At 48.7% G+C, this 16,990-nt stretch overlaps 1 protein-coding gene across 2 annotated transcripts in view; it reads right to left on the bottom strand.

Moving 5' to 3' along the window:
- The window catches only part of NEURL4 (neuralized E3 ubiquitin protein ligase 4), a 277,509-nt gene that overhangs the window by 166,312 nt on the left and 94,207 nt on the right, over window positions 1–16,990 (bottom strand). For both annotated transcript variants that reach the window (XM_085638608.1, XM_085638609.1), the window contains exons 16-17: window positions 9,338–9,466; window positions 6,008–6,153 (exon numbers count right to left, since the gene is read on the bottom strand). In XM_085638608.1, the coding sequence (XP_085494734.1) occupies window positions 6,008–6,153; window positions 9,338–9,466 (275 nt within the window). The remainder of the gene's footprint in view (window positions 1–6,007; window positions 6,154–9,337; window positions 9,467–16,990) is intronic.

Genomic DNA, 16,990 nt, shown 5'->3' with positions numbered 1-16,990 from the left:
AGGACCGGTGGGGGCTCGTTCAAGCAGAGCACGCTGGATACGTTCGCTGGCCCTGGGGCCTCCGCTGCGGCATCGGGGGGGACCCAGGGAGATGTGCCTGACAATGCCGCCCTCCTGGCGGCCATTACACAGTCCAGGGATGCCCTGGATGCCAAGATCGGAGCGGTAGGATCCGATGTTATGCTACTGCGCCAAGACCTGCGGAATGCGGTGGCGCGCATCACCAAGACCGAAACAAGAATCTTGGGGGTGGAGGATGTGGTTACCACCCTGCAACAGCGAGTGACCTCCTTGGAGAGTGCCCAGCGGGGCCTGGCGTCAAGGGTGGAGGATGCGGAGGGACGGGCGAGATGCAATAACCTACGTTTTGTTGGCTTTCCGGAGGGATGAGAGTCTGTGATATCGAGCCGTTCCTTACCCAGTGGCTGGAGAGTTGGCTACCCCCCGAATCCCTCTCCAACTGCTTTGTCGTCGAATGTGCCCACAGGGCCCGGATGCTAAAACCCCCGGCGGGGACTCGCCCGAGGCCCGTGATTGCAAAATTACTCAACTATCATGAACGAGATGCTATCCTAAAACAGGCTAGGGCCAAAGAACCTCTGCTGTATGGCAATGCCCGCATTCTGATATTCCCTGACTATACCAAATTGTTTCAAGAGCAGCAGCAAATCATTTCCAGTGGCTAAGGCCCGCCTTCGAGAGCTCAAGCTTCCATATGCATTGCTTTACCCGGCCCGGTTGGGGGTCGCCTATCACTCTCGTACCCACTTTTTTGATTCCCCAGAGGAGGTGTTCCAGTGGACGGACGAGACGGTGCAGCTGCGCCCTCATTCGCCGCCCGGGAGAGACTCTGATTCCTCCTCGAGTGGGGTGGCTCGGAACCTGCCTAAGGTCAAGGGGAAAGGTTCCAGACGCTCCAGGTCTCGACGGCGATCCATGTCCAGCGATGCCCCGTCACGTGCGGGATCTGCCTCGCGGCAGGCTGCACAAGCTGATTAATCAACACTTGTGTCCAATGCTTAAAGACCTCAGGTTCTTTGAATTGGCCGGAGGAGACTGAAGACGGCCGGTATCTCTGCTGGACATTCACGGACAGGGATAGGGCCAGTGGACCATGGGCTGTAAGTTGGGAATCCATTCGCGGGTGAGGGGTGGTACCTCCTGTTGGGGTCAGCCTGCTCTGCCTGCCGCAACATATACTTCACTGTTTTTGAGGTATAGGGTGGGGGCGACTGGTTGGGTTGTTCTGGGGAGTTGTTGTTTTTAATCGCACTGTTCTATAACATGTCGGAGCCTTGCTGCGCTCCTTTTCTTGTGCCACCGGTGTCTTTCATGTTCATGAAGCCCCTAAATGGCTGCTATGTTGGGTAGACCGTCAGATTCTATGGGGTCCCTGCAGATACTGAGCTGGAATGTTAGGGAGCACTGGACAAGATCAAACATGGAGCAATCCTCAAGCAAGCCAAGCGCGCCAGCGCCGATATTTTAATGCTGCAGGAGACACCTCATGGGGACGAAGGCACTGTGCTTTCAACGCTTTGGTTACATACATGTGTTCCACTCGGGTTTTGTACGAGGATCCCGGGGAGTCGCTGTCTTGATACACCGCCGGGTCCCCTACACTCACATCAAGACGTGGGGCGACACGCAGGGCAAGTACCTTTTCCTCCAGGGCACAGTGGGTGGCGAGACTGCGATATTGGGAAGTGTACATCTCCCACCGCCGTTGTCCTGGGGGCTGGTGGAGAAACTTGTGACCTTATGGGCGGACGTTCCAGAGGGCCTGGCGGTGGTGTGTGGGGATTGGAATGATGTGGTAGATGTAGTCCAAGACCGGTGGAGCCCCTGAGGCTCGTCATCCCACCAAGCTCCATTCCCTGGTGATGGGCCTAGACTGGGTTGACCCTGGCGCAGGCTGCATGGTACGATTCAGGGCTACACATATCTCTCGGCGGTCCACGACTCCTTTTCCCGCATTGACTCCATCTTTGTTTCTAGGGGTCGCCAGCAGGGTGGTGGCGGCGGATATTCTGCCCCGTGGGCTCGCGGACCACTCGCCGGTCGCTATTACCCTGCGCGCCGGATTGGCATGCGGGCCGTTTCGGGGGCGCCTCTCGACCTGGAACCTCCAAAAAGAAGACTACAGGGAACGCATGGAGGAGGCCATTGATCAATATCTAGTATGTAATGTTGGGTCAGTGCTTGCGGCAGAATCTCTTTGGGAGGCACGCAGGGTGCGTAGGGAGTCTCTTATTCAGGCTGAAGCTGCAATTCTGGATCTGGAGGGGCGTAGCAGGGAGGAGGGGGGGCGGCGGGTCCGCCGCCAACTGCTGCTTGCGCAACAGGGCTACTTATCTCTTTTACTAGATGAAGCCCGCCAGGCTTGGTTGGCGACCCGGAGCAGGATCTACCAGTGGGGAGACAAGTCGAGCAAGCTACTGCATAGATTGGGTCAGGGATCGATCTTGGTTCATGGGCCTCCATGGTGCAGGTGGTGCACGGGGAGATGAAATATCTGGGCGTGTTTCTATCCTTCATGGGACAGAAACTTGGTGCCGGTGTGGAATAGGGTGCATGAGGATATTAGGGCTTGGTCCCACATGCCTTTGTCTATTTATGGTCGCACGGCCATCTTCAAGATTGTCTCTCTTCCACGTCTACTATACCAGCTACAGAACCATCCATATCCTATTTCCCCTAGATGGTTCCGTTAGGTTAATACGGCCTTGGGCCAGTTTCTATGGGGTGGCGGGCGGATAGGTTGGCCCTACGTACCTGTTTCCAGTCCACATATTGTGGAGGGCTTGCGACTTCTGATATTCTTTCGTACTATATGGCTTCGCACCTGTTGGTCCTTAATGAATGGTGGCATGTGGATAGGTCGGATCCAGCGTATGCATGTGAAACGACGGTGTATGGGTGATCATATGCTACATACGATCCTATACTCCGTGCCTCTGCGGCGCTCTTTACCGGCTGCTACACGGCTTGTCTTTCAGATCTGGAGGCATGCGTTGCAGAGGATGGGTTGGTGGAACCACTTGACCCGGGAGACCCCTCTGTGGCATAATGGACATCTGCCACAGTTGGCAGCCTTGCCTGGATTCCGCGACTGGGACATTATCGGGATCTCTACCTTGGGGGATGTTATGCGGGGGCCAGTCTTGAAATCGTTTCAGGACTTGCAAACAGATTTTCAAATGCCACGTACCCAATTTTTTAAATATCTGCAATTTCGGCATTCTATTTCCCTCAGTTGGTGGGACTGGAGGCGCTGGCCGAATTCAGTCCGGTGGAAGCGAAAGTGTTCATGGGAGATTTGCAGGATCACAAGATCTCCAAAATATATCAATCCCTGGTTACACATAGTTCCCCGTCCTAGCAGCATCTCCGAGAGGCTTGGGAGGGTGATGTGGGCTCGCTGGAGGAGGAGGATTGGACAAAAGCCCTAGCCTCCCCACGTGGGACGGCCATTACAATGAGCCTTCGGCTCATCCAGTTTAAATACCTCCACAGGGTGTATTTCACTAGAGTCAGGCTGTACAGGGCGGGTTTGGTGGCTTCCCTGGTGTGTCTTCGCTGCATGCATGAAGAGGGCACCCTGCTTCATACCATATGGGACTGTTCCGCGCTGGCGCGGTTCTGGCGGGGAGTAATGACCTGCCTGTCAGAGGTTCTGTGTTGGGATCTCCCCCGTTCACCTAAGCTGGTTCTCCTGCACATCATGGACGATATCGGGGGCAATGTTTACAAACGTAATCTTATGCTCTTGGGTTTTACCTTGGCCAAACGTGGCGTTGCTAGGGCCTGGAAGGCGACAGTGGCGCCCTCCATTTCTGTTTGGAAGAAAGGCCTAGACTTTTGTATGGGCGAGATGCTCCCATCTTTGTTGCGAGGGGGCGCCATCGTAAACACTATAAAATATGGAAGTGCTGGGCGGACTATCGGGGCCTGGAATTGGAGCCTGTTCCAGCCCAGTGCCCAGAACGGCTCTAGTTTCTCCCCTTTCCCTGAGGGGTCCTGTGTATACACTTGGTGGGATAGACGCTTCATGGAAGTAAACCGTAGTGAGCGTAGGATTGTGGCTTTGACTGTCCATATTGATCTTGCATGGTCGACAGTGCGAGGGGGGCGGGGGTGTTGTATGTTTTGCCTTTTGTTTTGATTTAACTGCAATTCCTTTCAACATTCTTTTATGTTTACGAGAAAAGTATCAAAGTCATAATAATGTATATTGATGCTACAGTCTCTTGGTCACAGAGCTCCGCTTTCTATGTGCTTATGACAATTAAATAAGTTTAAAAAAAAAAAATAATCTGTTAGAGGTCTTCTGCTTATACAACACATACACCCAGCATGGAAAATGAATATGAGACTGCCTTTTGAGCCCAGACATAGAGCAGACATTTTAAGTAAAACATAGAGCAAACAGTGGTTTTGGCCAAAACATCTACCAGGAGAGTGGGTGAAATCCAAGCATTCACTATTAAAGAGTCATGTTTGCATTTCCAAAACTGCAGATTTATTCTGCAAACAAATCTGAAATTTATCCTAAAGGTACCAACAGGTTTCTATCTAAATGAGACTCTGCTTCTCAAGTCTAACTTTCAAAATCCTTCAACAGTGGCTGATAGAATCCCACAGCGTTTGAACTTTTATCTTGACCAAACAAAAACATAAAGGCAGTTCGAGCAATTGTTTATGACCTTTGGCCAAATGCAGAAAGGTCGGCCTTTTTCCAAGCAGGGGATGAGGTGGACAACCTCCACCTGCGAGTTCAAAGCTGGTGGTTAATAAAGACATCTGTGTCACTCAGTTCACAAGAAGCGCAACAGGAGCGTTGTCTGCTAGTGTTCAAATAACCGGTATCTGCAGGCTTGCAAAATGAAAGATCTGCCACACATTTGTGAAACATTACAGCCTGGATGTAGGCATTCTGGCGATTCAGCTGTGGCATAGGCAGTGCACCGTAATCTATTTGCTACAGAAAGCCCCTCCTGTTTACTACTTCTATTGAGCTGAATCACTGTTCTAACTGACACGGTTGCTAAACATTGCTTGGGATATACATATTGAAAGTGAACACTCCTTGCTATTCTGATTCAACCAAAGTCAAAGAAGACATGCATAATTACCTGCAACTAATGTACTCCAGCGTTGGCATCTTTCATGCATGCAACCCTAGATACAGCTGAGGCTGTTAAAATGTATTCTTTCACATGTGCTTTGAATGCAATGCATGGTGGTCTTTGGGTTAGAGGAGAAGTAGCCACCACCTTTTTGGGTAATCTTTGGGGTCATTTCTAATGATGTGAGGAGGATAATAGGTCTAACCAATGTGACCATACTGCAACTGTAATGTTACCATGGGACTCCCAGCTCAAAAATAGGGAATGATTCAAGCATGTGAATCTATAAACGATAACCATGCTGAAGAACAGTAATTAGAGTTACGTAACTTGTTTTGTCTAAAAGGCAACAGTGCTGCAGCATCTATTGCTGGACACAACAAGGTGCCAGGACAACCATCAAAGCAAACACAAGGAAATGATGGACGGAGCGCTGAAACTTTTCAGACTCTCACCTCCATTCACAGATCTGGGTTGAAGCCATCATCGTTCTTTAGCTCACTTCCCCACCCCGAGTAAAGACCCACCTATATGAAAATCAGTTTTGACCCTGGGCCTCATGGAAACAGTTCAGACCGAACTGCCAAGCCAGGTCTTCCCTGGACCGGAAACAAGCATCCTGGGACCGGGTTTGGGGTAACACCCCTCATCAGCCAGGCTAGCTTAAATGCAGTGGCAAAGTGAGCAAGGGACTCACGTCTGGCCATACCCTGCCAACTTAAGACAACCGTCAAAGCACGCACCAGGAGGAGGAGGACAAAAAACCTTTTTTTGCTACACAAAAAAAGGATCTGAAGCAACCACAGCTACTCCAAATAGGACATGAACATAAGGAAGGAGAACGTTTTCCCACAGCCACAATTAAAGTTCGATCTTACCTCAAAGATCTCATCAGTTTTCAGTTCCTTCATGCTGAAGAGGACACCATGGGCATATCCTGCCACTCTCACCGCCCTGCAGCCATCGTTCTGAAAGGCGATGTTCTTGCCACAACTGGTGTGGAACCGATGAGCCACTCCCGGAACTGAAAAGCACAACAAGGTAAAAATGACTCACTCCTAACAATCATAACTCCAGCAAAGGCATTCTCGAACTAGAGATACAACTTTTCAGTACAACGAACACAGTCAGGGAACAATTCGCCAAACACTTCAAACTACTTATTTCTCTTCATATTATTAAAAGACAACCAGTTTTCTAAGAGCCTTTTCAGTGTTAACATATTCAAGCTAGTTTACATCCTGGAAACCAAATGAAAAATCTTTTACAAAAACCAGACATCTCACAGAGCCTTCTCGCTGGCAGATCAGGGTCAATGGAGTTTTCTTTAGGTGTTGGTAAATAAACATTAATGTGGCCACTTTCCCTAGGAAAACAATTCCAAAAATAATATAAAAACCATGGGCTAACTTTCAAGTCTCAGTATGAAAGAAGTGGCATTGCTTATTTTTCAAACATTGAATTAAGCAACTAAGTTGCTGGAGCATTCACCAAACTAGTAGAAAAATTGAGAATTCGCTTCACAAATGGAAAAAAAACCACATTTATGTGATAAATTCTCACTGAGAAGTCTGAATAGAAAAGAGAAAGTTCTCCTTAAATGCTCAAAGAAACAGTTAAATGAGACTTAAATTACATCTGTGAACACGTTGGTCCAATTGAAACAACATGGCAAATTCCCAAACAATTTCCAACACTAGAGAAAACTAGAACAGGAAACCCAGAAAAATTTCAAAGGAAAATCTAGAAGTGAAGTAGACGGATATATAAATTAGAAACTGCTTTCATACTAAATCCCAGTGATAAAAAATACAGCTATAAAGCGCATAACAACTGCACAAATAGGGGAGCTAGACAGGTTTACCTGAGAAAACCCATTTAAGATTTGCAGAAGGATTTTAAAAAATGAACAACGAGAAACGTAAGCAGAATTTATGGACTATTTTATTTGGGAAGAGAGATTATTTTCAAGGGAACAGTTTGGTACGCTGCGAAAAGTTGTCTAAAGACTTCAAAAGGTGCAACACAGCAGACCTGAATCCAGTAGCATCAACAAATATGTAAATCTTAGACTATTGCGGGATCTGGCCACAGAATATTACATTGACAGATTGGGCCACTTGATCACACTACCATGGACGATAATGAATGAAAGGAATCTCTGCATCAATAAAGACCCAAAGTTAAGGCTCAAACATCCCACTGAGACTCAAAATAGCAACACGATTCACTGCTCATTCACAGTGAACCACTAAGCTTTCAGAAGCACATTTCAAGAAGAAATCAGCCTCTCAAATGCTTCTTGAGATCGCTTCTTCAATGAAAGCATTTGAACCTCGGTGTGCAGGGTCCAACAGAGTTCACAAATCAAGCTGTGAAAAACTATGGATGAACAGGAGCATGGTCTAACAAACGGTATATTATATTGAGTCAGAAAACACACCTGCTTGATTCGCACATGAAGAATAATCATAGCCTAAAAGTTTGCCATGACACGGAGTGGACCCCCACATTGTAATTTCACTAACAGAAGAAGGCAGACTACAACACTGAACATGTTCAACAACCTGTTCAATAAAACCAACAGAAAAAGCCTAATTGTCAATGACAACTTGATATGCAGTGAACAAAATCACTAAGAAAATAATCTTTCTTTGTTTTAACAGAAGAAGCTCAGTACGAATAACAACTATAATATGCAACTAGTTTGGACACCAAATATCATGTGATTTAACAAAATAAAGTTGCCAGTGGGAGCGGCAAGAGGGCCAAGTGTCAAACGTTCCTTTTATTTCTGCAGCAGGTCATTGCGGTAATCCTATCACTTCCATAGCAACTGTGCGGCTGATTATTATTTTGAGTGCATCCACCCATTGGAGCCTCTGTTTGAGTATGGTGGCTTGATCCAAGCACAAACAGAGCCCGGCTGAAAGATTCCAGCACAAATAGAACCTGGCAGAGTAGAATCATAGAGAACAGGAGTTGTATAGTAGATTGAGGAAATGGACACAAAGTGAGAGACAAGAACAGGTCTGTGAAAAAAGGCATGGACAGCAGGAGAAGAAAGGAAAAGAGGGAAGACCTGCACACACCAGGAACTAGTACAGCGATGAGATGATTAAAGGGTAAGGTCAGTGTTATGTCTATCCCGCTCTACACCAAGAGACCTTGATCCCAAACAAACTACAATACCTATGTGCCAATATCCATACACAAATGCAAACCCTTAGGCGTCATGAGTCAAAAGAAGACCGGAAGTTCAATTAAAGCTACTCCATGTCACTACTACACAGAAAAAGGCAGGACAACCTCATGGAAGGATGGAATCCAATAAAATATAATGAACATATAAAACGGAGTAAAAGTAGCTGCAGATAACGGTCACTGAAGAAATTAGATCAGCAAATAAGAAAACATCAGGAGCAAAGTACAGACATTTTAAGAAAATCAAAATAGTAGGGATCACTCAGCAATCTCGAACTGCCCCCTGGCCTTTCTGAGATGTCAGGATAAAAAGTAACCAGGCTTTCAAGCCAAGGAATATTTAAACATCACCAGACTGATTACAACTTGGGGACCTTCCGACATAGGGAGAGTGAACATACTGAGGCGATCGGGTGCATGGAGATTGTAACTTCAGCACTCAATGGAGTTGCAAAAAATGTGGATAATAAGTAACAATAACTTCGTTAAATGTCAAGTCAGCCAATGGCAAAGAACTAGCTAATGAGACGCTGAGTGCTTCATAAAGGAGTTGCCACCTTGGTTATCATCAACTATTAACACTTAGCTCCCCGATTGAACTGAAGCAGCAACACATTCATTAATCAGCCTACCAACCTTAGGGGACCCTTCCTTGGGTAAGCTGCAGAAACGGAGAGGCAGTGCTCCAATGCTGGTGAGTGGTGATTACAGGCCGGGTTATATTTTAACTTCCCTATTTCCTACACCCATATAAGGAGGGTCTCTCCAGAGGGCAGTACGATATGTACTACAAGCAAATACATACATTCTAGAGTTTTCTATGGGGAAACTAGGAAACTGAAGAGGGTGGGGAGGTAAAACCTGGAAATGCTAGTGGATGTGAAAGGTGTGGTACAAAAATTGCAGGGGCAGTTATGGTGCCCAGCAGCGATGCATGCATTCAACTCAGAACCCATACCTTTGTGTGTAGAATGATGTGCACAGGCAATGTGCATAACTCTCACCTGGTGAATGGATGGGAAAAGATTTCTCAGTGATGTTACTGGTTGATAAACTGTTGTCCATGGGGCCGCTGGCACTTGTGATGGATACCTGCACACACTGACCGTACAGGTCAATCACAGCATACACTTCTACAGAAACAGACAAGAAAACACCAAAACAAAAACAATGCTTCGAGGTACTTCAGGCTTAATGACAGAGGGAGTGTGGTTGAGTGTTCAAGTGTCTGCATTCATCATGTTGGCAGGTTTATAAGCAAATATGTATAGTTTTATATCATAAGAGTGAAGGGTACTAGTTAACCAATGACAACATCCTGGAATTCATAAATATTAGAGTGCCTCTGGCCAGTATTGAAAAACACATTTTAGTAGATACGTTTTTAAAATGTTAAATGGCCCAGTAAAATGAAGGACTGCCTCAGGTTCTAAAGGCCTTCCCCCACCTTTGCTATGCGACCCTGGCTTTCCCCAGACAGTGGACATGCCAACCCCTGCTCTGGGCCCATTTGGCACCAGGAAAGGCGGGAACATTAGCAAGTCAGGAGGGGTGTTCGCCCTCAGGCTAGTACCACCCTTAAGGTGTGTTACCTGAAGTGAACATGACTAGGAAAACTCCACCATCTTGGTTTTGGTGGACTTGCGTCCTCTGGGTCTGGGTTATGCCCACTTCCCACAGGAAGAGAGCATACAGAGGGTGGTCACCCTAAATGGAGGTAGCCTATTGGCTACTACCGGACAGTCCTTGTAATGCCCCTAAATACAGTATTCAGGTGGCACCCCTGATAGGGTTTGCCTTGACTCTTTATACAGTACCTCATTTTGGTCCACTATATAAAGAGCCAGCTTCCTAAACGCTATGATCTCAATATTTAATAAAACAGATTTTGGTTTAAATATAGAAAATGGAGACACCTGACCTGGTCTTTCAAGATATGTAAATACTGCGATGGATGGGCTCTTAAGGAGGAATATTATAGCCGGTCCAAAATCAGCCAGCTGAAGCAAATAAAACAACACATAAAAGGTGATAGGAGGATGCTTGCAATAAGTCTAACCACTGTAAAGTGCTCGAGGTAGCATTCCAACCCACTGTTCTTTTACTGACCATGCCACCTAAGATTAGGCCCAGCCATATGCAAATCAGTCTTGACCCTGCTCCAATAGAAATACCCAGTCCTGCCCAGCCCACACTGTCCGGCCAGGTCCTCTCTGAACCGAAACAAAGTAACCCAAGACCAGTTTCTCCTTCACTGGGTCTCTTCAGTCTGATCTAGATAGGTGCCAGAGGCACAGTGAGCAAAAGACCCACGCTTGGGCATACCCTTGCCATTTAGGGCGCTATATCAAACACACAAAAGGTAATGGCAAGAAGCTTGCAATAAGTTTAACCACTGGCAATAGATTGGAGTAGCATTCCAACACATTGTTCTAGGCCCTAAAAGGCCAAGGGGATTCCTAAATGACAGAAGTCTAACATGCGCAGGAGTGCGGGCTACGTGTGTGAGACTACATTTGTGCTCAGCTTGGTAAATGCACACAGGTAGCCTGGCGCAGAAGAGACTGCAAAGATATATACTGACCTGGGGTAGGCCTTATAATATCAGTGGGCACTCTTAGATAGGTCACTAGATTTACTGAGTTATCTGCAAAGTTTCTGTATTATACACATAGGGGAAATCTGCCTTAAATTGCACTTTTGCTCCACTTAGGCATACATAGTCCAGTGAACTGGGGCGGAACATGTATGCCAAGTTTGTTCTTAAGACCTGCATATTCAAACATGTACACCCTATTGGTCATTCAGTATTGTCAGCTCTGAATCCGATTGCAGACCTTTTGTCCCACTGGGCTAAGTAATTTACTTTGCTCTCCAGTAGAGGGTTTCAAAGGCCTCCCCACACAAAAGGAGCAATTATCACTGCATTACTGAGCTCCTGAGGAGGACAGGGAGGACAAATCTGCATCTGGTAATTAGCGGTTACTGTGCACCAGGGTTGGGACAGCCCAGGCCCTGTGAACAAGTGAGGAAGACCAGACAGTTGGACATAACACAGGAGGGGTTCCCCTTTGACGTTTTGGTGGGAAAGTATGCGGCAGTGATGGCAGCTAGAGGTGGAGCTGAGGCCCCCAGGTGATCTGTGCTCATAGACCACCATATTGGATTGTTCTAGAATGTTGTGCAGGGGAGGTGTGATGGGGTGGATGAGTGATGTGGCATCCTAGGAGTGGCCAGGGATGTCTGGCATCTAAAACATCCCACCCACACTTATAAACTCTTTCATAAGGGAGAGACAGGAAGCTAGACCATGGACCTGGACAGAGACACCACCACTGACAGCTGGAAGGACAACCCCCTGATGCCTTGATGAACTGGACTGTCTGCAGCTGGCCTCAGGACTAGTGGATCTCTCCAGGGCCAATGAGGCTGGCCACTTTATTCCCCCGGAGGACCAGTTGAAGAGGGGGGCGATGGGGGGGGAGGGGGGTAGGAAATCAAGGGGGGCGGGAAAACTGTACTTCTGTGCCTAAGCAAGACTAGAAGGATATCACATGCTAAGCAGAGGAAAAAAGCTAGCATAGGGAGCAAATGCAACTAACTCCCGGCAGAAAATGCTCCAGATTGCTACGGCACTCCACCAGGCACGGTTTTGCAGGAATGAACAACTGCTCAGAAGTGAATAGAAGGTACTTTTTGGGATCCCTAAGATGAAGATTGATAATGGACACAGCCGAAGGCCAGATGAAGGAGACAGCAGGAGGCATGATTGTTGTTCTATCTTAAGGGCACTAGGGTCAGGGGAGGAGATTTGCTCCCTGGGGCAGATGGCTGGGGATGCGGTGGTCCACGAACCCCTACGGTTTCTAAAGTTGGGAGGGACGACAGACGCTCTGCTAAGTTGGGGGAGGCGGGCAATAATGGCTCCATCTAGCAGGGATGTGGGGAGGTGGCTTTGTTTTGGAGGCAAACGTCTTGAGGGGGTTTTAATTCAATTGTTAGGTTTACACTTTACACTTCTTGAGAGACACCAAGATACTAAATAAATCCTAAAGGCCAGAGCACAACAACAGGCAAATCAGACACCCACACCAGAAGGAACACTCCCGCCAAGGAGCAAGGTAGATCAACCAGGGCCCCAACTCACTGTTCCCATCGTTTCTACTACAAATGGCGAATAAAATATCCCTAAAATTCGATTAATGACATGGAACGTAAACGGCTTGGGAGACAAAATTAAACATGGAGTAGTACTCCAATTTCTGAAGAGACCCTCCACAGATTTAGTTCTCCTGAAGGAATCCTCAGCAATGCATGTAAAGCACTATACTGCTGGGGATACAAAATGGTAGTGCACGCGGGGTTTGTCTCTGAGTCCAGAGGAGTGGGCATTCTCCTCCGGTGGCGTTTCCCACAGAGAAAACATAGACAGACGGGGCAGGAAGATGTGCAGCAATATCAGGGAAATGGGAGGGGGAAACTATCAATATTCTTTCATTACACAACGTGATGCTTCTAGACCTAGGGACACTCGTGTTGGAACTGCCCATGGGACACTTTCTTCTGGGTGGAGATTTCAACATGATACTAAGAGATACATTAGACCGGCTACTGGCAAGAAACACAAATGCAAAACAAATACGTTTGGTCGAGTTCATCAATGCCCTGGGCCTGGTCAATATCTGGAGAAGGCTTAACCCAACCATGTGAGAATTCACTTTCCACGCGAGCGTACACGGTAGCCTCTCACAAATTGACCTCCTAGTCTCATTAGCATCACAACTTCCCGGCTTTAGAGACGTAAGACACCTATCTCTGGAACAATCTGACCGCTCCCCAATCTGGACGAGATACAGTATGGGAAGGGAGCGACCCAGCAATACAATTGCCATTAACTCTGCTTACTTTAAGATACCGAGCTTTAGGAAAGAGCTCACAAAGGAGACGAAACAGTATTTTAGGGAGAATGAAAATTCGGTCACCTCAGCAGTGACTATGGGAGGCACATAAAACAGTAATATGAGGACAAGCCCTCTCCTTGATGGTGGGTGTGAGAAAGTGCCATCTTTCTTGCATGGTATGCCCCCACTTTTTGCTGAATTGCTGATGTACTTTGACTGAGTGTGCCCTGGGCTCCTGCCAATCAGGTACCCAGGGCCTGTGTTCCTTCCCTAAAACTACATGAAGCCTAAACCCAATTGGCATATGTGGCCACGTCAGCCCCTGGTAAATGGTACCCTAGGTACCCGGGGCCTTGTGACCAGAGAAGGCCCCTAAGGGCTGCAGCACTTATTGTGCCACCCTTAGAGGCCATGTACACAGACACAGAGACACAGAGAGACAGAGACACAGAGACACAGAGAGACAGACACACAGAGACACAGAGAGACAGACACACAGAGACACAGAGAGACAGAGACACAGAGAGACAGAGAGACACAGAGAGACACAGAGAGACAGAGTCACAGAGAGACACAGAGAGACAGAGAGACACAGAGAGACACAGAGAGACACAGAGAGACAGACACACAGAGAGACAGACACACAGAGAGACAGACACACAGAGAGACAGAGAGACAGAGACACAGAGAGACAGAGACACACAGAGACAGAGACACACAGAGACAGAGAGACAGACAGACAGACAGAGAGACAGAGAGACAGAGAGACAGAGAGACAGACAGAGAGACAGAGAGACAGAGACACAGAGAGACAGAGACAGAGACACAGAGAGAAAGAGAGACACAGAGAGACAGACAGACAGAGACACAGAGAGACAGACAGACAGAGACACAGACAGACAGAGACACAGAGAGACAGAGACACAGAGACAGACAGGCAGAGACACAGAGAGACAGAGACACAGACAGAGAGACACAGAGAGACAGACACAGAGAGACAGAGACACAGAGACAGACAGACAGAGACACAGAGACACAGAGACAGAGAGACAGAGACAGAGACACAGAGAGACAGACACACAGACAGACAGAGACACAGACAGACAGAGACACAGAGAGACAGAGACAGACAGACAGAGACACAGAGACAGACAGGCAGAGACACAGAGAGACAGAGACACAGACAGAGAGACACAGAGACACAGAGAGACAGACACAGAGAGACAGAGACACAGAGACAGACAGAGACACAGAGACAGACAGAGACACAGAGAGACAGAGAGACACAGAGAGACAGAGAGACACAGAGAGACAGAGAGACACAGAGAGACAGAGAGACACAGAGACAGACACACAGAGAGACAGAGACACACAGAGACAGAGACACACAGAGACAGAGAGACACAGAGACAGAGAGACAGAGAGACAGAGACACAGAGAGACAGAGACACAGAGAGACAGAGAGACACAGAGAGACAGAGAGACACAGAGAGACAGAGAGACACAGAGAGACAGACACACAGAGACACAGAGAGACAGAGACACACAGAGACAGAGACACACAGAGACAGAGAGACAGACAGACAGAGAGACAGACAGACAGAGAGACAGACAGACAGACAGAGACACAGAGACACAGAGAGACAGAGACACAGAGAGACAGAGAGAGACACAGAGACACAGAGACAGAGACACAGAGAGACACAGAGACACAGACAGACAGAGACAGACAGAGACACAGAGACAGACAGAAAGAGACACAGAGAGAGACACAGAGACAGAGAGACACAGAGAGAGACACACAGAGAGAGACACAGAGAGAGACACAGAGAGAGACAGCGAGAGAGACAGCGAGAGAGACAGCGAGAGAGACAGCGAGAGAGACAGCGAGAGAGACAGCGAGAGAGACAGCGAGAGAGACAGCGAGAGAGACAGTGAGAGAGACAGCGAGACAGACAGAGACAGACAGACAGACGGAGACAGACAGACAGACACAGACAGACAGACAGACAGACAGACAGACAGACAGACAGACAGACAGACAGACAGACAGACAGACAGACACACACACACACACTGCCTTTGCAGGCTGAGTGTCTTGGTGCAAAACAAAACAGAGAGTCGACATGGCACACATCCCTGTGGGCCATGCCCACAACACACACTGCCCTGGCATACCTCAGTCACCCCTCTAGCTGGGTGCCCTATGCCAGTGGTGTGGGTACAGGTGCATGAGCCCTGTACCCCTACAGTACCCAGGTCCATCCATGGGCACTGTACGTGCAGTGCTGCCATTAAGAGTATATGGTGCTGGGAGGTCGTCATCACGAACTCCACAGCACCATGATGGCTGCACTGAAGACTGAGAAGTTTGATATCAAACTTCTCAGCACAGTAAACCCGCACTGATGCCAGTGTGGGATATAATCTAAGATGCAAGACAGAGGGCAACTTAGAGATGCCCCCTGAAACCTAACCTACAATCCACGTCCTGTCTGAGAGGCTACCGAGGCTGCCATCCAGCAGACATGTTGCTGGACCCCTGGGTAGAGAGCCATCCACTCTCCTGGGCCTGCAACAATGCACATCCTGGGCGAAGTGCTAGGTCTCCTCCCCCAGGATGGGCAGGGGAAGCTTCAAAGGCATGCCGCCTTTGTGAGCTTCTCCAGGCCACTTGCTGTACTCAGCAACTGGACCCCACCGGTTCTGACCCCCACTCTGGCGGGAAGAGTGGCAGGAAAGCCCAAGTGAGGAAAGGGGGTGTGCCAGCCTCTGCCAACCCCACACCTCAGGTGGGGGAGGTTATGTGAAGCACAACTCCGGGCTCTCGCCATCTTGAGGATGGGGAGCCCTGCCCAATCAGGATTAGGCTCCTGTCCCCCTCCCACTGGAGAGTGGCAGGATAGGGGGTGTACCCACCCCACGGAAGGGACCCATTGGTTCCAGACCGCTACCTACCTGTAAAGCCCCTAAATTTAGTATTTAGGGGCACCCTGAACCTTCCTTCCTCAGATCCCGAACCCGAAACAAGCAAGAAGAACAAGAAGAAAGAAGAACTGCCGTGCAGCTGCTAACAAGAGGAAGACACCAACTGACTTGGCCCCAGCCCCACAGGCCTGCCGACCCTCGAACCTGCTCCTGCTAAATCCCAGCGTCTCCAGTGGTCAGCAACCTCAAAAACCCCGGAGGACCTGACTGCCTTGTGACTCTAAAAAGACTGGGACTCCCACGAGCAGTGGCTCTGCTCAAAGCAAGTAACAAGCCCCTGGTGCTAACCAGGAACCGCGACTCCTGCACACTCTGCACCCACCAAGCCTGGCCTGTGCTGGAGTGGACAAAGACCACAAAGACGTCCCCCCGGCGACAGTGACCCAGAATCCAGCACCCAAGGACCCACCTTGACGCTCCTGACGACGCCTGCAGCCTCAGAACCAGGGACCCCTCCAACCGCGACCAGCTGAGGGTAAGATTTCCTGACGCGAAAAGACACCCCTGCACCCGGTGCCCTGCGACCCCTGCGCCCAGCTCTTGGGTGCCTACCTAACCTACAGCTTCCCAACTTACCTCTCGAAGTGGTGGTCGCACCTGAAGAATCTTCGTCCCCGAGCTTGAAGCCTTTGTTGCATCTCCATTGAAATCCATTGAGCGTCCGACGGTTCAAAAGCACCCAGTTGCCCGAGTGCCCCTGGGAGTGCAACCTCTGTCCTATTTTTCTTCCCCACTTGCCCTGAGTGAGTGACCAGGAGCCCAGCTCCC

Source organism: Triturus cristatus, chromosome 12, assembly GCF_964204655.1.
Source record: "Triturus cristatus chromosome 12, aTriCri1.1, whole genome shotgun sequence".
NCBI lineage: Eukaryota > Metazoa > Chordata > Amphibia > Caudata > Salamandridae > Triturus > Triturus cristatus.
This window is presented reverse-complemented; position numbering and strand designations above follow the sequence as displayed.